Here is a 21,558-nt window from a genome sequence, read left to right as displayed (position 1 = left end):
TGGTCTGATGGTGATGTGGATATACTCGAATACATATCCCAAAGGAAATAAATGATCTCACTTCAATAAATTTTAATAGAAAGTTAGCAAAAATAGATAAGATCTTACTACCATGGAAAGGAAAATACCTGTCAATTTGTGGAAAAATCACCCTGATTAACTCTTTAGTATTATCCCAGTTTACCTATTTGCTTATGGTCTTGCCTACGCCTAGCAAACAGTTTTTTAAATTATATGAGAAAAAAATATTCAATTTTATTTGGAACGGCAAGCCAGACAAAATTAAAAGAGCATATTTATATAATGAATATGAATTCGGAGGACAGAAATTATTAAATATTAAAGCATTAGACCTATCACTAAAATCTTCAGTCATCCAAAAGTTATACTTAAATCCGAACTGGTTCTCAAGCAAATTAGTAAGATTGTCTCACCCACTGTTCAAGAAAGGCCTTTTTCCCTTTATTCAGATTACAACCTCTCACTTTCAGTTATTTGAAAAGGAAATAATCTCCCAAATGTCACTATTTCTAAAACAAGCCATAGAAAGTTGGTTACAATTTCAATTTAATCCTCCAGAAACGACAGAACAAATAATGCAACAAATATTGTGGTTAAATTCAAATATACTAATTGACAAAAAAACTATATTTATTGACAGAATGTTTAAAAAAGGTATAATCTTCGTAAATGATATCATCGGTAGGACTGGTGGAGTTATGTCGCACATGCAGCTAATAAAAACATATGGAAATGTCTGCTCTACCCAAAATTACAACCAAATAATTGCAGCCTTACCGCAAAAGTGGAAGAGGAAAGTTGAAGGGGGAGAAAGTAAGGAACTTGTCTGTCGGCCTTGCATTAAAGAACATAATTGGTTAAGGAAAACTGTGATAAATAAAAAAGTATATCAGTTTCACTTAAGGACCAAAGGATTGACAGCAGTCCCATATAGATTGCAAAATAGTTGGGAAGAGATCTTTGACGTACCGATCCCATGGCATAGTGTTTATGAACTGACACGCAAAAACGACACCGGATTCAAAAATTAGAATCTTTCAATTTAAATTATTATATAAAATTCTTGCTACCAATAGAATGTTATTTATATGGGGGATACAATCTTCCCAGCTCTGCAGATTTTGCTGTGAAGAGATAGAATCATTAGATCATTTGTTTTGGTTCTGTCCATTTGTAGCTTGTTTTTGGACACAGGTCCAGGAATGGCTAAAGGATTGCAATATTTACCTGGAACTAACCTTGCAGATAGCATTACTGGGTGATCTGAAAAGTCATAGTCAATCAATCAATAATATAATAATACTTTTAGCAAAAATGTTTATTTTTAATTCACAATCTGTAGAAGCAATGAGAATAGAAAGGTTCAGAACTTTTGTAAAACATCACAGTATGGTTGAAATATATATGGCAAATAGAAATCCTATATGGATGGTGTTAAGAGATAGATGGGAGGTATTGAATAGAGTTGAAGGATGGGACTAATAACAAATAACAACAAATAATAACAAAGATAGCTAATAATGTAAGCATACTGTGTCCATAATAAGTATATAGGTTGTATGTTGGGAGCTTTTGGGAAAGAGCACAGTTAGAAAGATATGGCATTTAGAAGCAAACCGGATGGACATCATGAAAATGATCGGAGAGGTTGAGAGTAGAAGAAGTTCAGGAGCAAAAAAATAAATAGATATGTATGTGTATGTATGTATGTATATATGTATATATATATATATATATATATATGTATATATGTATATATGTATATATGTGTGTATGTGTATGTATATATATATATATATATATAGATATAGAATTATTGTAAAATTAACTCTGTCCATAAGGTGTAGATAGTAAGTATAGACCGGAAGTAGAGGCCTGGGCGTTGTTGTTCACTAATTTACTCCAAGTAGGGAAAGGATGGTGGGGTTGAAAAGTAATAAAGGGGAATATATATATATAAAAAATAAAAAAAACATGGGGGATTGGAAGTGATGCAGACAATTACATTGATAGAAGATACAATCTATCTGCAATATTAAGCTGATCCATCCCCCCGAAAAAAAAAAAATAATAATAAAAAAAAAAATGAAAAAAAAATGAAAAAAAAAAAGTTATGTGTTATTCAAAGTGTTTCTATGGGCTATAGTAGTAAAGGACTAATTCAATTTTTATCAAATACATGTTTTACATATTTGTTTTTATACCTAAAGGGGTCCTAAAATTCCAAATCAAATAGCTAAATGATCTTTGGTAAGAACATCTTAAAACAATTCCATATGTAAGCTTAGAACCTTCAATGTGTCAATGTGTTTGTACTTGTCTCTATACAAATAAAAGAAAACCAAACATGTATGATGCTTTCATTTCTGATATTAAAACAGAAAAACCTCCCGAAAGTTTACTTTTTTGACTGTGTAAATGACGCATCTCCCTCTGGCACGCCCATCTCGGGATAGCCGGGCCCCGCCCATTTACCAGGATGCACCATATTAGGTCAATGACGTCAACGGAATCTCCTTTTTGGAACGTTCCATTTCTTGGGAACGGCAACTTCGAAGTTCTAACTTGTTATCTTTACCGATAAATGCATAGATGTATGTTTATGAACTGATATTATGTTGATATCCTCACCCTTTCCTCGTCAGATGGTGAGCAAGCCTAGAAAACCCCTGCAAACTGTCAGTTGGCATTTAAACTTCCAGCAACTAGAAAGAACACGAGAGACACTAGCCTTCATACATGGTCACTCTCAACAAGAGCTAATAAATAACCAGCCAAAATAACCACAAGACTTTGACATCTTAGCCGAAGCCTACTTCCGTTCAGTTTATTTGGATTTTTGCAGAATTTCTTTGATCTCCTGAAACGATGATGTAGCCTGGTCCTCTGTAGCTCAGCTGGTAGAGCACGGCGCTTGTAACGCCAGGGTGTGGATATCTTTATAGAAACCACCTAAACCGGTAGTGGGTTCGATCCCCGGGACCACCCATACATAAAAAAAAATGTATGCACGCATGACTGTAAGTCGTTTTGGATAAAAGCGTCTGCTAAATGGCATATTATTATTATTATTATAATAGTGCATGAAGTCTACTTCTAGAACAGACTGGATGTTAAAGCTGTTGATGCTTCTAAGTTATAGCATCAGACTCAGACTGCAACAGATCACTGACTGCTCAATGCTGTAGATCATTCCTTCAGCAAGCAGCGAGGATCAGACTCAGACTGCAACAGATCACTGACTGCTCAATGCTGTAGTTCATTCCTTCAGCAAGCAGCGAGGATCAGACTCAGACTGCAACAGATCACTGACTGCTCAATGCTGTAGTTCATTCCTTCAGCAAGCAGCGAGGATCAGACTCAGACTGCAACAGATCACTGACTGCTCAATGCTGTAGTTCATTCCTTCAGCAAGCAGCGAGGAAACTCCAGAGAGAAGTTCCGCTTCATAGTTTACACGTCATTAAGATTATCATTCCTATAGCTTTTAATAGACCGACAAACCGAGCGGCTTCATTCATCATGCATGAATGAAATCATAGTCATTGCCCGGGACTAAACTAACTGGGGCATGTTCGCTGAGCAGGACCCAACGGTTTTTAACGTTCCGGTAGATATAGGCCTCTGCTATGAACAAACATGTCTCTCTGACATTTAGAATAAGAAATCAGGTCGGCTCTATATGTGGTAACTATATCTGAAACATTCGACAACGTTTGGCGACTGAACTTTGCTTTGGGGTATATTCATCAGGAAACAAACGGAAACAAACCGGACGAAACAGGGAGGGACTAACCTGAACTTGTCCAGTTAGAAACGCTCGTTTTTGTTGTAAAACGTTTAGCTACGATGTGCACGATTGAATACACCCCTGGAAAGTATGAGACAGCGCTCCTGCTGGTGATTACTACATTAAATCCACGTTCAGTAGCCAAACGTTGTCGATAGAAATGCCGTGAATAGAGCGGATGTGATTCCTTATTCTAAATGTCTGAGGCATGTTTGTCCTACAGTGTATTTCTATCTGAACGTTCCAAAACGTTGCTTCTTGCTGAACGCGCCCCAATAAGGTTTTTATACACGGAAGTATAAGTGAAAATAAAAGTAAAATAGGTGTAGCTACACACCAGGTCACTGCAGCGGGGACTCGAGGTAAGGGTTTTCTAACAATCGGTCATAATAACGTGGTAAGGGTTTTCTAACAATCGATCATAATAACGTGTTAAATGAAGGTTAGGCCCTACTTGCTACATTTTAGCTGGTCTAGACTAGACTTGAGAGTCTGACCAACTGTCAAAGCGAGTCAACATTAGGATGAGAAGTTCCTGCTGTCTAGTATATTTAGTTGTCTAGAGGAAATGCCAACACATTAACAGTCTAGTTTGATTTGTTTCCTAATATAACCGAACTTTTCTCCAAACCGGCACCTATAACTTGGCTGTGGTAGGATACGTGGAAGCGCGTCTTGCGCGCAGTCTACCACAGGCAAGGTGCCTGTTTGGAGAAAAGTTCGGTTCAGACGGTTTCTATAAAGGTCTACAGATATACACACATGATATAATCCGGACCAATGGACACGGAGTTATGGATGATCGATATTCAGTAACAGGATTTTGGGAAACAAGTATCCTATCTGCCTACAAAATGTTGGCAGTTATTTTCCAGACTTTGCACTGTAGCCACCAAGGACGCCAATGCGCGCATGCGCAGCGTCCTATATAGGGGTAAGTATATAAATAAGAATTACATTTACATTTTAGTCATTTAGCAGACGCTCTTATCCAGAGCGACTTACATATTATTATTATTTTTTTATACTGGCCCCCTGTGGGAAACGAACCCACAACCCTGGCGTTGCAAACGCCATGCTCTATCAACTGAGCTACATCCCTGCCGGCCATTCCCTCCCCTACCCTGGACCAATTGCGCGCCGCCCATGAGTCTCCCGGTCGCGGCCGGCTGCGACAGAGCCTGGATTCGAACCAGGATCTAGTGGCACAGTTTTGCACTGCGATGCAGTGCCTTAGACCACTGCGCCACTCAGGAGCTAAGAATGAATAGAAGGTCGTCTCCATTCAAGTCAATGATGGCATAATGGGTGGACTGGCAGCCGTTTGGAGTGTTTCCCGACCAGTGGCGGCTGGTGAAAAATATTCTCGGTGGGGCTGTGCCATACTTTTTTTTTTCCTGTAACCATCGCGATATATTTTAACACAAACTGCAGGACAGCAGTGCTCAGTGAAACATTCAGTAATTATTTAATGCCAATATTAAAAAGTTGAGGCATTCTTACACAAAAACATATTACACAAACCCAAGCCTTTCATTTGCATTTAAAGTGAACTTTTCACCATTGGTAGTAAACAGGCAACGCAACAGGCATGCTGTCAGAACAGAGTGGAAAGTGGACAATAACATGAAATTATTATAAAGTTTATAGGAAATCTTACACTGTATAAAAGGATGTATAATATAGAAATGGATATCAAGTGGATGAACTCAAACCTTTGACTGGAAGAATAGCATACAGTATTTTATGATCATACTAAATGTGACTAATTGTTAATGTGCTCCAGAACTGCAACAATTAATTGATACAAAACAACATATATACAGTAATATTAGCAAAGACACTATTAAGACTTTCTAGAGTACCATATATAACTGGATTTTTTATGCTAAGGTCAACTATATACAAAGAAACATGCGGCCAGAGCTGCTCTGTGTGTGTGTGTCTGTCGTCTGTCATCTTATTTGTACAGGAATTTTGCCCGTCTGTCCTTCTGAGTGGCAAACCTCTCAATGACCCTTTGATTAAAGTCAGGAATGTCCCTGACAAGTTTCTTCTCCATGGAGAGCATGGCCAGAGCGTTCAGGCGATCCTGTGTCATGCTGTTTCTCAGGAAGGTCTTGATCCTTTTCAGTGTAGAGAAGCACCTTTCTGACTCAGCAGTTGTCATGGGTGTGGTGATGAGGATCTTGAGGAGGCTGGCAGTCTCTGTGAAAGTGCTCTGAAGGTTGTTCTCCATGAAGAACTGGTACAGGGGCACTGCACCACTACAAGCCTTGAACTCACTGTTCTCATAGATGAGGGACAGTTCGGTTTTGAGCTTGGCCTTGTTCAACATGGGGTACGCCTCCACGGTTGTTTCAAGCGCTGTATCGGGGAACTTCACACTGTGTTGTGGGAACAACTCTCCGTGCAATAGTGTTGCGCTGATGAGGTGCTGGGTGAAGGAGAACCTCTCTTTGGCATGACTCAGGATGGTATCACATACCTGTAAAAGATACATCATCAGCTTTAATTTGCAATTAAGCTATTTTGATGCAAGTGATCCTGACTGACACATGCCTATGTCCAACTCAAGTATATGATTACCAAGGTGCTGATTGTTCAGGGTTTTGGCTACATACTACCAGGCCTGAAAAAAAGTTCTAGGGGGAAACACTGACAATTACATCACAACTTACCTCTATAGCCAACCTCTGTTGTTCTCCTGGTCCCAGCATCCTCCGTCGCTTGATGGGCTGTTGCTGCTCGTCAGATGCGCTGTCCCCACACAAAGAGGGAATTGAGGCCCTGGGTCCAAAAAATAAAGTTTAATTTGATAACTTGCAATCAGACTTCTTAACTCACTGTAATTCCCCCTCAACACACAACCAGTGACTTTTTTATATATATATATATAAATATATATATATATATATATATATATATATAGACAGACAGACAGACAGACAGACAGACAGACAGACAGACAGACAGATAGTGTGTATATACACACAAACTATGTCTAGTAACTGCTTTTAACCTGTGATGTACATAATTAACTGATGTTATTACGTTTTAAAGCCTTTTTCTATTACATTTGTGAGAGGGATGCAACATCATTTTGTTCTGCTGTGCACTTAGCAATAAAGTTAATCTTCAATAACAACTAGGCCTCTTCTAGAAATTGACCTGGTGGACACCTGAATAATTATTACAAACTGTGTAGTACTTTCCTGCATTATTATCAACGTCTGATTGTGTCTTCTCTTTCCTTTTAAAATACTAAAACAAATATAATTGTGACGGCTCTATGATAATCACTCACTTTGATGACCAGACACATTTAGGCTTTTAAACTGTTGTAAGTGAACTATTCATCTTTCTAACAACATCTTTATCAGCCAATAGTAAATATAGTTATTTACCTGATTGTTAGCATGCTGTCTGTGAACCTCTGGACAAGTGCTTTAATGAAGACAGGGTCGATGTTCCTCTTCTGCAGCTGGCTGAAAAGCATGTCCACATTTGGCATGATCTTGTGGAACAGTGCCAGGAAAAAACAGAAAGCCTCGTCTTCGAGCATCCTCACAAAGCCTCCCGCCTCTCTGACAGTCGGGGCATCAAAGTTCCCAGAGTCTCTGATGGTCTGGAAACACGTTAGGAGGTCATCCCTGTACTCGTACACAGTGTTTACAGCGCGACTGTGGAAGTTCCACCGTGTTGTAGAGGCTCTGGGAGTCTATGCGCAACCACTTCGTCAAGCACGGTGGTTCGCTTGGGAGACCTGGAGAAGAAAGCAGAAAATCCTGCAAGGTCGGAAAAGAAAGTGCCGATCCTGGGGATGCGTGAAGTAGCCTGCTGCATGATGAGGTTCAGCTGATGTGCATAGCAGTGGACGTAGTGCGCATTTTCGTACACATCCACTATTTTACGCTGCACTCCGCCGGTGGCTCCCCTCATCACACTTGCTCCGTCGTAAGCCTGGGCAATAAGTTTGGCCTTTTGTCCATGTGAGAGTATGGTGCTGAGCCTCTCCAGCAGCGCTGTAGCGATGGTGTCGGGCGGTTGCGTTCTCGATCAAAATGAACTCGAAAAAACGCTCTTGGACGTTACTTTTAGCATCGATGTAGCGTATCACAAGCACCAACTGGCAGTGGGTGGAAACGTCAGTCGTCTCGTCAGCTTGAATGGCGATAAAATCAGCACTCTTTACTTCCTCCAGGATGTAATCCTTAAGCACTGACAGCATACAGTCCAACAGCTCGTTCTGTATCGTCTTTGACGTGCCCTTAAAAACGGTAGCTGTCTTCAGGTGCTCCTCCAGCACACTGTCGAGGAGGCAACAAAATCCACTAAGCCCCGGAAAATGCCGGGGTTGTCCGAGGAGTCAGTCTCCTCGTGCCCACGCAAGGCCAACTCAAAAGCCCCACAGAACTTCACACAATCGATAATTTTGGATAGAATGTGCCTGTTTTTATCCACCTCCTCATTGTGTTTCCTCACCGCAATCCTGTGGCCGTCATCCAGCTGCGTAGCAATGTTCACCCTTCCTAATACAGCTAGCTTTACAGAGTTGTCCATGTGTGCCCTGGTGTTCTCATGTTTCTTTACCTTCTCTGACAGGTGCTTCATATCCCTCACTCCGGTACCTGTCCATGCTGAATCTGACCCCGTCGTTTTAAAAAAGCAAGCACGGAAAGCAAAATAAAGCATTAGCATCAGTGCACCCAGCTAGCCAAGCCTTCCTGGTGTACCAGCTACGGGAGAAGCCGCGCATATACTGCTTCCCTTTCTCGCTAGCCTGCTGTCTGATTGAGAGGTCAGGTTGATCTGGGCCCAGCTCTTTCACCCGAACTTTCTCTGACAAAGTTCTCCTCTCAAACGGATCTTGGAGGAGAGATTTCACCGAGTTAGGGTTGGGTCTTGGAGGAGTAACGTTTGCGCTCGCCATTGTCGTCTAGTAAAAATGGCGCCACTGGAGCCCGGTCCTTATTTTATCAGGGGCGAGCTTGGGGCAATAAAATAATCGCCCTCCTTGGATTCGATTTAAGATCGCTGATTGGCTACATTTTATGTCATACATTCATATCTTAAATTAGCAATTGGCTTAACTGCTACGTAGACCCGCCTCCTCGGGGCACTTTCTGTATCGCCCAGAGCTGACGAGGCGTTTGACAGGCAGAGGAAAGGTTGCGAATATGATTTTCTATCATATCTTACACATATTACTGTGTGCATTCCATATTTCAAACACACAAATATTGACATACTGATGTTTTTATTATTATTATTTTTTTATTTTTATTTTATTTATTTTATTTTTTAAAATAATTTTATTTAAGGGGGCGGCGCCCTAGCGCCCTCTATCGGCCAGCCGCCACTGTTCCCGACCGCTGGTCACCTTTTCAATGCTTATCTTGTAGAATCCAGCAATGGCGCTGGTCCCATTAATTAGCTTATTTTCTAATGGTTCCGCATGTCTTGATCTAACCATCTTCAACCTGACCGGCTAGCTATGTCAGCTATGTATGAACACGATGAGGTGTATCTTATATGCTAACGTTAGCTAGCAGGCTAGACGGTTGTCTTATTCTGGCATTCGCTCATGATCTGCTTTAGTCCGCTTGCCTTCTGCCTAGGCAGCTTAGCTACAATGCTTGAGCTGGTCCCATGGTTGAATCAGAGCGGTATATCCTCAAATCAAATCTAATCTAATTTCATTTGCCACATGCGCCGAATACAACAGGTGTAGACATTACAGTGAAATGCTTCCTTACAAGCCCTTAACCAACAATGCAGTTTTAAAGAAAAAATAGCAAGTACTTAAAGAGCAGCAGTAAAATAAAATAACAGTAGGGAGGTTATATACAGGGGCTACCGGTTAGTCGAGACCCATGCCAGGAAGTAAAAGCAGGAACAGATTAATATACATGTCCATTGGGGTGGGGGCAGGGACTAAACTAACTGGGGCATGTTCGCTGAGCAGGACCCAACGGTTTTTAACGTTCCGATAGATATAGGCCTCTGCTATGAACAAACATGTCTCTCTGACATTTAGAATAAGAAATCAGGTCGGCTCTATATGTGGTAACTATATCTGAAACATTCGACAACGTTTGGCGACTGAACTTTGCTTTGGGGTATATTCATCAGGAAACAAACCGGACGAAACAGGGAGGGACTAACCTGAACTTGTCTTCACAGTCCGTGCTGTTCCATAAAGTGTAGTTTAATCTGTTTACTGCTTGACTGAGTTCCATGATGTGGAATAGAGTTCCATGTAGTATTGGCTCTATGTAGTACTATAGTAGTTTCTATAGGTCTACAGATATATACACACATGATATTTTCCGGGTGGGGGCAGGGTAATTGTCTGCTGGGGGGGTATAAGTCCAAGAAAAGAGAAACCCTCACACTGCTCTTGCTCCTACCATTTGTTTAATAAGAATATCAATTAATATCAACTTTTCAATCCCTGTTCACAAAACAGACCGTTCAATGCATGTCTGAGCACGTATAGCCTAGAGTAGGCCTAGGATATATTCTTCTTTGTTTGCTCGGGAGACATGTGGCCTAAACACATTTCCTGCAATTCTACCACACTTTATATGACTGGAGACATTAGCAGAATCTTTTTTAATAGGACAAATTACAGGGTAGCCTGCTCTGCTGATTGACAAACAGATCAATAAATATAATCAACAGAAATACCTTATTTACATAACTATTCAGACACTTTGCTATGAGACTCAAAATTGAGCCAAGGTGCATCCTGTTTCCATTGATCATCCTTGAGATGTTTCTACAACTTGATTGGAGTCCACCTGTGGTAAATTCAATTGGTTGGACATGATTTGGAAAGGCACACACCTGTCTATATAAGGTCCCACAGTTGACAGTGCATGTCAGAGCAAAAACCAAGCCATGAGGTCAAAGGAATTGTCCGTAGAGCCCCGAGTCAGGATTATGTCGAGGCACAGATCTGGGGAAGGGTACCAAAAAATGTCTGAAGCATTGAAGGTCCCCAAGAACACAGTGGCCTCCATCATTCTTAAATGGAAGAAGTTTGGAACCACCAAGACTCTTCCTAGAGCTGGCCGCCCAGCCAAACTGAGCAATCGGGGGAGAAGGGCCTTTGTCAGGGAGGTGACCAAGAACCCGATGGTCACTCTGACAGAGCTCCAGAGATCATCTGTGGAGATGGGAGAACCTTCCAGAAGGACAATCATCTCTGCAGCACTCCACCAATCAGGCCTTTATGGTAGAGTGGCCAGACGGAAGCCACTCCTCAGTAAAAGGCACATGACAGCCCGCTTGGAGTTTGCCAAAAGGCACCTAAAGACTCTCAGACCATGAGAAACAAGATTCTCTGGTCTGATGAAACCAAGATTGAACTCTTTGGCCTGAATGCCAAGCGTCATGTCTGGAGGGAACCTGGCACCATCCCTACGGTGAAGCATGGTGGTGGCAGCATCATGCTGTGGGGATGTTGTTCAGTGGCAGGGACTGGGAGACTAGTCAGGATCAAGGGAAAGATGAACAGAGCAAAGTACATAGAGATCCTTGATGAAAACCTGCTCCAGAGCGCTCAGGTCCTCAGACTGGGGCGAAGGTTCACCCTCCAACAGGACAACGACCCTAAGCACACAGCCAAGACAACACAGGAGTGGCTTCGGGACAAGTCTCTGAATGTTCTTGAGTGGTCCAGCCAGAGCACGGACTTGAACCCGATCGAACATCTCTGGAGAGACCTGAAAATAGCTGTGCAGCGACACTCCCCATCCAACCTGACAGAGCTTGAGAGGATCTGCAGAGAAGAATGGTAGAAACTCCCCAAATACAGGTGTGCCAAGCTTGTAGCGTCATACCCAACAAGACTCGAGGCTGTAATCGCTGACAAAGGTGCTCAACAAAGTACTGAGTAAAGGGTCTGAATACTTATGTAAATATAGTATTTCAGTTTTTTATTTTTTATAAATTAGCAAACATTTCTAAAAACCTGTTTTTGTTTTGTCATTATGGGGTAATGTGTTGAGGGGGGAAAAAACGATTTAATCAATTTTAAAATAAGGCTGTAAACTAACAAAATGTGGAAAAATTAAAGGGGTCGGAATACTTTCCAAAGGCACTGTATAATAGACCTATGAGAAGAGGAGACACTAATATGATATGATGTTGTCCATATAATAGACCAATGAGAAGAGGAGACACTAATATGATGTTGTCCATATAATAGACCTATGAGAAGAGGAGACACTAATATGATATGATGTTGTCCATATAATAGACCTATGAGAAGAGGAGACACTAATATGATGTTGTCCATATAATAGACCTATGAGAAGAGGAGACACTAATATGATGTGATGTTGTCCATATAATAGACCAATGAGAAGAGGAGACACTAATATGATATGATGTTGTCCATATAATAGACCTATGAGAAGAGGAGACACTAATATGATGTTGTCCATATAATATACCTATTGTCACAAGAATGTATATCTTAATGTTCAAACTGAACTATTTTATATCTCTGTCTGAGTCCTGAAGGTTGTAAAGCTCCAGTTCAATGAATCAGACAGAGTCCCCCAGTTTCTATTCAGAGAGCGCTCTGCCCTCTCAAGTTCAGAGCCCATCCATTATACACACACGTCAGATAAAAACCCCACCCCTACTTTAGGCAGGCTGTATTTTTCCACTGTACACATATCAGTCTTGATCATATTCTGCAACATGTTTCATAATCTTCTCCATGCCTAACAGTTTCTCACCTCCCTGAGTTGGGAGGCCTATTTCCTCATATTGGTTTCACAGTTGTCACAAGTTGTCTGTCGACAGTTCTCCTTCTCCTTTGTTGTCTGACTCCTACTTATTATTGCTAAATAGTAACACAATGTCGTAATCTTAATTTGTCATATGCACATTACTAGATTATACTAGATTACTAGATTACTACATTACTAGATTACTACATTATTAGATTATACTAGATTACTACATTACTACATTACTAGATTATACTAGACTACTAGATTACTACATTACTAGATTACTACATTACTAGATTATACTAGATTACTAAATTACTACATTTTCTAGATTATACTAGATTACTAGATTATAGTCTTATTATTCTAATACATTTCAAACCGTTATATAGTTATATAGAGATAAGGGTGGAATACTTTAGTCACAACATTTAAATTCTCCTATCACCTACAGTGAGGGAAAAAAGTATTTGATCCCCTGCTGATTTTGTACATTTGACAACTGACAAAGACATAATCAGTCTATAATTTTAATGGTAGGTTTATTTGAACAGTGAGAGACAGAATAACAACAAAACAATCCAGAAAAACGCATGTAAAAAATGTTATAAATTGATTTGCAACATTATTTAGTACTTGGTGGCAAAACCCTTGTTGGCAATCACAGAGGTCAGACGTTTCTTGTAGCTGGCCACCAGGTTTGCACACATCTCAGGAGGGATTTTGTCCCACTCCTCTTTGCAGATCTTCTCCAAGTCATTAAGGTTTCGAGGCTGACGTTTGGCAACTCGAACCTTCAGCTCCCTCCACAGATTTTCTATGGGATTAAGATCTGGAGACTGGCTAGGCCACTCCAGGACCTTAATGTGCTTCTTCTTGAGCTTCTTCTTCTTGTTGCCTTGTCGTGTGTTTTGGGTCATTGTCATGCTGGAATACCCATGCCCTGGCTGAGGGAAGGAGGTTCTCACCCAAGATTTGACGGTACATGGCCCCGTCCATCGTCTCTTTGATGCAGTGAAGTTGTCCTGTCCCCTTAGCAGAAAAACACCCCCAAAGCATAATGTTTCCACCTCCATGTTTGATGGTGGGGATGGTGTTCTTGGGGTCATAGGCAGCATTCCTCCTCCTCCAAACACGGCGAGTTGAGTTGATGCCAAAGAGCTCGATTTTGGTCTCATCTGACCACAAAACTTTCACCCAGTTCTCCTCTGAATCATTCAGATGTTCATTGGCAAACTTCAGACGGCCCTGTATATGTGATTTCTTGAGCAGGGGACCTTGCGGGCGCTGCAGGATTTCAGTCCTTCACGGCGTAGTGTGTTACCAATTGTTTTCTTGGTGACTGTGGTCCCAGCTGCCTTGAGATCATTGACAAGATCCTCCCGTGTAGTTCTGGGCTGATTTCTCACCGTTCTCATGATCATTGCAACTCCACGAGGTGAGATCTTGCATGGAGCCCCAGGCCGAGGGAGATTGACAGTTATTTTGTGTTTCTTCCATTTGTGAATAATCGCACCAACTGTTGTCACCTTCTCACCAAGCTGCTTAGCGATGGTCTTGTAGCCTATTCCAGCCTTGTGTAGGTCTACAATCTTGACCCTGACATCCTTGGAGAGCTCTTTGGTCTTGGCCATGGTGGCGAGTTTGGAATCTGATTGATTGATTGTTTCTGTGGACAGGTGTCTTTTATACAGGTAACAAGCTGAGATTAGGAGCACTCCCTTTAAGAGTGTGCTCCTAATCTCAGCTTGTTACCTGTATAAAAGACACCTGGGAGCCAGAAATCTTTCTGATTGAGAGGGGGTCAAATACTTATTTCCCTCATTAAAATGCAAATCAATTTATAACATTTTTGACATGTGTTTTTCTGGATTTCTTTGTTGTTATTCTGTCTCTCACTGTTCAAATAAACCTACCATTAAAATTATAGACTTATAATTTCTTTGTCAGTGGGCAAACGTACAAAATCAGCAGGGGATCAAATACTTTTTTCCCTCACTGTATGAGAAGAGGAGACACTAATATGATGTTGTCCATATAATAGACCTATGAGAAGAGGAGACACTAATATGATGTTGTCCATATAATAGACCAATGAGAAGAGGAGACACTAATATGATAGAAATGTAGAATCAGAGCCTGGCCGGAGGGAGGAACAATGATGTTCGAGCCAGCCGTGGACAGTCATTGCCCAGAAGGTTTGGAGCTGTCTCCATGCCTCGTGGATGTGCCCTGTGGAGCCTCGAAGGTGGTAAAGATTCCAATTCAGAATTCCACACAACATGACATTTATCTCTCTCAGAGAACAGTGCTGGGTTGGGTAGAGCTGATGGATGACATCAGACCTGTCATCACAGCACCTGACTGTCAGGCGAAGCATGTGAGTCAGTCTAGTGATGCTTTCCTTCGCTCCACTCAGCTTCACCATGGTGACCAGAGAAAAGAGAGTCTCACACCAGTTGGGTCCGGAGAAAAATGGCTCCCACCTGTTGACTTAGAACATCTACAGGAAGAGGAACAGAAAATAGTCAGAAGAATGCTGTACGAAGAATCTGACGTGTTTGCACAGGAAGAATATCAAATATCAATTAATATCAACAGGAAGATGGAGATATCGGCTGCATTCCGAACCTTAAGCTGAAACTCAACTTGAAGGATCACAGGACAACTGCTGTTCTCCATATCTGGACGGTGTTCTCTGCTATTCCAAGACATTCAGTGAACATGTGGAAGACCTGAGAAGAGTGCGTAGTCGGATGAGGAAGCATGGTATCAAACTGCGGCCGAAAAAGTCTTCAGATGCCAAGTGAGGTACATACAGTGGGGAAAAAAAGTATTTAGTCAGCCACCAATTGTGCAAGTTCTCCCACTTAAAAAGATGAGAGAGGCCTGTAATTTTCATCATAGGTACATGTCAACTATGACAGATAAAATGATAATTTTTTTCTCCAGAAAATCACATTGCAGGATTTTTAATGAATTTATTTGCAAATTATGGTGGAAAATAAGTATTTGGTCAATAACAAAAGTTTCTCAATACTTTGTTATATACCCTTTGTTGGCAATGACACAGGTCAAACGTTTTCTGTAAGTCTTCACAAGGTTTTCACACACTGTTGCTGGTATTTTGGCCCATTCCTCCATGCAGATCTCCTCTAGAGCAGTGATGTTTTGGGGCTGTCGCTGGGCAACACGGACTTTCAACTCCCTCCAAAGATTTTCTATGGGGTTGAGATCTGGAGACTGGCTAGGCCACTCCAGGACCTTGAAATGCTTCTTACGAAGCCACTCCTTCGTTGCCCGGGCGGTGTGTTTGGGATCATTGTCATGCTGAAAGACCCAGCCACGTTTCATTTTCAATGCCCTTGCTGATGGAAGGTTTTCACTCAAAATCTCACAATACATGGCCCCATTCATTATTTCCTTTACACGGATCAGTCGTCCTGATCCCTTTGCAGAAAAACAGCCCCAAAGCATGATGTTTCCACCCCCATGCTTCACAGTAGGTATGGTGTTCTTTGGATGCAACTCAGCATTCTTTGTCCTCCAAACACGACGAGTTGAGTTTTTACCAAAAAGTTATATTTTGGTTTCATCTGACCATATGACATTCTCCCAATCCTCTTCTGGATCATCCAAATGCACTCTAGCAAACTTCAGACGGGCCTGGACATGTACTGGCTTAAGCAGGGGGACACGTCTGGCACTGCAGGATTTGAGTCCCTGGCGGCGTAGTGTGTTACTGATGGTAGGCTTTGATACTTTGGTCCCAGCTCTCTGCAGGTCATTCACTAGGGCCCCCGTGTGGTTCTGGGATTTTTGCTCACAGTTCTTTTGATCATTTTGACCCCACGGGGTGAGATCTTGCGTGGAGCCCCAGATCGAGGGAGATTATCAGTGGACAGTTGATTTCTTCAAACCAAGCTGCTTACCTATTGCAGATTCAGTCTTCCCAGCCTGGTGCAGGTCTACAATTTTGTTTCTGGTGTCCTTTGACAGCTCTTTGGTCTTGGCCATAGTGGGGCAAAATAAATAAAAAGTAACAATGACAACAAGCTCAGTCCGATGATGCTGTGGAAAATCACGCACAGAACGAGCAGTATGGCTGGTGGCATTGTCATGCTGGAGGGTCATGTCAGGGTGAGCCTGAAGGAAGGGTACCACATGAGGGAGGAGGATGTCTTCCCTGTAACGCACAGCGTTGAGATTGCCTGCAATGACAACAAGCTCAGTCCGATGATGCTGTGACACACCGCCCCAGACCATGACGGACCCTCCACCTCCGAATCGATCCCGCTCCAGAGTACAGGCCTCGGTGTAACGCTCATTCCTTCCACGATAAACGCGAATCCGACTATCACCCCTGGTGAGACAAAACCGCGACTCGTCAATGAAGAGCACTTTTTGCCAGTCCTGTCTGGTCCAGCGATGGTGGGTTTGTGCCCATAGGCGACGTTGTTGCCGGTGATGTCTGGTGAGGACCTGCCTTACAACAGGCCTACAAGCCCTCAGTCCAGCCTCTCTCAGCCTATTGCGGACAGTCTGAGCACTGATGGAGGGATTGTGCGTTCCTGGTGTAACTCGAGCAGTTGTTGTTGCCATCCTCTACCTGTCTTGCAGGTGTGATGTTTGGATGTACCGATCCTGTGCAGGTGTTGTTACACGTGGTCTGCCACTGCGAGGATGATCAGCTGTCCGTCCTGTCTCCCTGTAGCGCTGTCTTAGGCGTCTCACAGTACGGACATTGCAATTTATTGCCCTGGCCACATCTGCAGTCCTCATGCCTCCTTGCAGCATACCTAAGGCACGTTCACTCAGATGAGCAGGGACCCTGGGCATCTTTCTTTTGGTGTTTTTCAGAGTCAGTAGAAAGGCCTCTTTAGTGCCCTAAGTTTTCAAAACTGTGACCTTAATTGCCTACCGTCTGTAAGATGTTAGTGTCTTAACGACCGGTCCACAGGTGCATGTTCATTAATTGTTTATGGTTAATTGAACAACCATGGGAAACAGTGTTTAAACCCTTTACAATTAAGATCTGTGAAGTTATTTGGATTTCTATGAATTATCTTTGAAAGACAGGGTCCTGAAAAAGGGATGTTTCTTTTTTTGCTGAGTTTATATTCTTGTTTTACGCCATTGTAATAGATACATTCACATTTAGTTGGTGTATGTTTTGTTTCCATGGGCTAAAAAGTTTAATTGAATGAATAAACCTAATCATTATTTGACTGTTCTACTATTAACTGACTATGTACTTTCGTCTTCCAGAGATCCTACGTGTTGAAACATACCAGTGATGCTGCAGAAACAACCTGGGACATGGCTTCTGCAAGACAATCTGCTTTAGAGTACATTACAAATGGAAGGCTACGTCTCATCGGAAGGCTCCAGAATCTTCCCCTCATTGTGGAAAAACTGTTCCAGCGCAAGGTTCTTCACGGGGAGGAAGTCAGTAAAATTCAGGCTGAAGTTGACCGTTTTGACCAAACCAGAAAAATACTGGACTGGGTCTCGGCCAAAGGAGAGGCTGCATGCTATGAGTTGCTGACGATTCTATACATCACAAGGAAGAGGACCTTAGACGACGCTGACTTACAGCAATGGATCAGCTGCTTCCCCTTTAAGGAAGACCCAGAGATGACAGACTACCTTGTTGGTAAGTGATCGTATGGTATCCTCTTAGTATACACTATATAGTATACAATTAGCTTACTGTGCGCGCTCCATAGACAGGGTTTGTACTTTAGGCACTATTCCTTTGGTTCCATGGTGCTGGCGAAGCTATTTGAAGCGCACATTGAAAGGGGTTAATGTACCTTTGTTCATCAAAAATAAGTGCGACCAATGCACTCTTCATGAAGTAAAAATGCCTTTATTATGATGGCGTGTTCAATAGAGATTTGTCATTGTCCTCCCTGATGAAGGCTACGCTGAAACGCATCAGAGGTTTTATACATATTGTTCTATTGAACGTGCCATCATAATACAGGCATTTTAACTTTGTCTTTAGTGCCCCTTGGTTCTTCTTGTTTTTGATGACCATTTAGCCCCAAAAGAGCACCTTCAATCTAGAAAGATCTACTAGTGTATCCTTGTAGCTTTCTGTCCTGATTTTCTCTAGTCCTTTAGATTGGCTTTGATTTGTTTGCACAGTGCATTTACTCTCTCTTCCCTTAATACCCTTATTTTAGGTTCAAAACCCTGTCACGGATATCAGACACAGCTGAAATGTAAAGCACGGAAGATCACAAATAGTGCATGGAAACAAAGCTGTAGTCTCCTACCAGAGACATGTAGAAATGAGTGGACTTTATCTTACACCCCTCTTGTGTTAGATACAGATGTGCATTCATCTCTCTCCAAAATTAAAGTGAAGAGCAAAAGATGCAAGAAAGCTCACCCTAAAAAGCTAAAGAGCTTCATCCCCATGGCCAAACAGGAAACATCCCCTGCTGACCTGCTTAGGACACATGAGAAAAAAATCCTCCTTTTTGGAAAACCTGGAATTGGAAAAACAACAGTCGCCCATCAAATGTTGAACCTCTGGGCAGAGAAAGATCACAGAGAACTAGATTACATGTTTTATTTTGACGTGAGAGACATTTCACACAGAAAACCCATGAGCCTGGAGGACCTTCTCTTTAACATGTACAGTGAGCCCAAAAAAAGTAAAGAAGAAGTGTTACAGGATATTAAGGAGAACTCTGAAAACGTTGTCATCATATTTGATGGAATCACAGACCTCTCCTCTCTGTCGGTAGTAAAGGAACTTATGGAGAACCTCCTCCCTGATGCAAAGATTGTGACCACATGCAGACCAGATCAATCTGAAGACTTCCTGACAGACTGGCCCGCAGACTGGTTCAGAGTGGAGGTGAAAGGGTTCAGTGATGAATCCATCAGGGCTTACTTAACAGAGATGCTGAGTGCTGATCCTGACTCCTTGAGCAGTGTGTTAAACAACCTAGAGTTGTTCAGTCTGTGCCATGTCCCAATGTATGCACTGATGGTGGTTGGTTGCATTCATTTCCATACCTCAAAGGCTTCTAAACAGACATGCACTATAACTGAAATGTACAGCAACATCCTCCATCACTGCATCCAAAAACACAGTGGCAAACGACTTAAGGATATCGACAATTATCTCAAAGAAAACAGAGAGAAAATATTGTCTTTGGCAGAAATAGCTTTTCATGCAACAAATGAAAAAAACATGAACTTGACAACACTGAGTTATGAAGAAAGCAGTGTGCATTTTGCTTTCTTGGGGGCACTTATGGTTAAGGTTGCACCCACAACGTCAGACACTTACTGTGCATTTCTCCACTACACAATGCAGGAGTTCTTTGGTGCCCTTTGGCTCTTACAGAATCCAGATCAAATCAGAGCGGTTCTAGAGAAGTGCCAGACTGAAGAATGGAAACACACAAAACACTTGATTCCCTTCCTGTGTGGGCTTCTGAATGAGAGGAATATTAGATTGGTAAACGGTCTAGTTCCGGATCAACAGATCAAGAAGATGTCAGATTGGTTCTTCAAGGAAGTGGTGAACACATTTCTTCCGTCTCAAACAAGCCAAGATCATGCAGAAGGTGGTGCTCCTGAGTTTGAGATAGATCTTCTGTTTTTGTGTCAGTGCTTGTATGAACATCAGTCTACTGAGGCCTGTCTCCTTCTCCTGGACAAACTGGACTATCATCTAGACCTGAGTGGAGAACATCTTGATCCTCACCAGTGCTGTGCAGTGTCTTATGTGACCAGTCAGTCTGCAGAGAGAAAGGTTGGCTTGGACCTGAACGACTGCATTGTGTCAGACCAAGGAGTAAGGCTGATACTGGGCTCTCTGAAGAATGTCAGACATCTTGGGTAAGTTTATTATCTGTGTACGAACTAACCTAATTAAAGATAGATTGGTAATCACCTAACCATTCATGCAACTCCTTTAATTCCTTGTTTGTCACAGCTGTATCATGGCTGAACGTCTACCATTTGAGATCAGTTTGCATCTTCTCTTCCATTCAGATACTGAGTTATAAACACTTCTGTGTCATGCTACTTTGAAATAATCTGTATAATTTAATTTATAATCTAATCTCTTTTAAAGGCCCTCCTCTGGTGATTCATCTGACCCCTCAATGCTGTGTCAACTCTGGACAACTTTGCTGAGCAGTGTGGCAGAGATGGACTTCACCAGCTTACTTGGTCTCTGTGGAAATGAGTTGCACCTTCCAGTCCAGGGTGAAAGACGAGTGTTTGAGAGAGCAGAAGAAGTGATGAAGCAGAGTCTAGAGAGGGTTCATCTCTGTCTACACTGGGGTCAGAGAACTCTTCTCAGTGAAGCTCTCAGCAAAACCATTTTAGACTGTTTATCACATATCAACAAACTCAGGTGAGTGTTTCCACAGCCAATATATATTTACACAATGTCTTTGTGACTATTCATTTATTTAAGTCAGTTGAGAACATATTGTTCTTATTTCCAATGACAACCTATCAAAAGGCTAAGACAGACAAACAAGACATTGCAACAACACAACAAGATAGACATGATGACAACAGTATTCAGTCTGTAAAAGAGGCAGCAGTCACATTCTCCCTGCTTCTATCTGAACATAGACATTCTTATGTTTTATGGGTCACAGGTTTACCCCACTAGAACATCAGAGAGGATCCCCTGAAAGACTGGAGACAGAAGAGAAAGCAGTCCTACTAGATTTGTGTCTACAAGCAGCACTAGATCACAGAGAAACTTTCCAGAGAGCTGTGAACACACTGCTGTCACTGTTCTCGGTGTATCAAACTGAGAGTGATTTCCTGCTGGATCTGTACTCACATGTGAAGTACAATAGGAATCAAACAGCCAGGTGTGTCCTTCCATCATTGAAGCCACTTTACCAGCCAGCTCCTGCAGTCTGGTCCATAGACCTCTCAAAGAGAAAGGCCTCCCTCCTCCTAGAAGTGCTGAAACTCCAACCAGAGAAGAAACCAGTAGAG

At 42.0% G+C, this 21,558-nt stretch overlaps 1 protein-coding gene across 1 annotated transcript; it reads left to right on the top strand.

Moving 5' to 3' along the window:
- Nucleotides 1-4,143: 4,143 nt before the first annotated feature.
- LOC123487481 lies at nt 4,144-21,487 on the top strand. Its single transcript, XM_045218678.1, has 7 exons — nt 4,144-4,173; nt 17,833-18,220; nt 18,756-19,576; nt 20,075-20,430; nt 20,669-20,953; nt 21,207-21,404; nt 21,451-21,487. The coding sequence occupies exons 2-7, from the start codon at nt 17,884-17,886 to the stop codon at nt 21,485-21,487; spliced, it is 2,034 nt and encodes a 677-aa protein (XP_045074613.1). The 5' UTR covers nt 4,144-4,173; nt 17,833-17,883.
- Nucleotides 21,488-21,558: the final 71 nt, after the last annotated feature.

Source organism: Coregonus clupeaformis, unplaced genomic scaffold (genome assembly GCF_020615455.1).
Source record: "Coregonus clupeaformis isolate EN_2021a unplaced genomic scaffold, ASM2061545v1 scaf1721, whole genome shotgun sequence".
NCBI lineage: Eukaryota > Metazoa > Chordata > Actinopteri > Salmoniformes > Salmonidae > Coregonus > Coregonus clupeaformis.
The sequence above is the reverse complement of the archived record's forward strand: the minus strand, read 5'-3'. Positions and strand labels throughout refer to the sequence as shown.

What these genes read in the sequence shown, in the direction of transcription:
- LOC123487481 (XM_045218678.1), top strand. Translation starts at nt 17,884, where the DNA reads ATGGCTTCTGCAAGACAATCTGCTTTAGAGTACATTACAAATGGAAGG. An exon ending in GATGACAGACTACCTTGTTG is followed by an intron (nt 18,221 to 18,755) that starts GTAAGTGATCGT and finishes CCCTTATTTTAG; the next exon opens with GTTCAAAACCCTGTCACGGA. An exon ending in GATCTGTACTCACATGTGAA is followed by an intron (nt 21,405 to 21,450) that starts GTACAATAGGAA and finishes CCATCATTGAAG; the next exon opens with CCACTTTACCAGCCAGCTCC.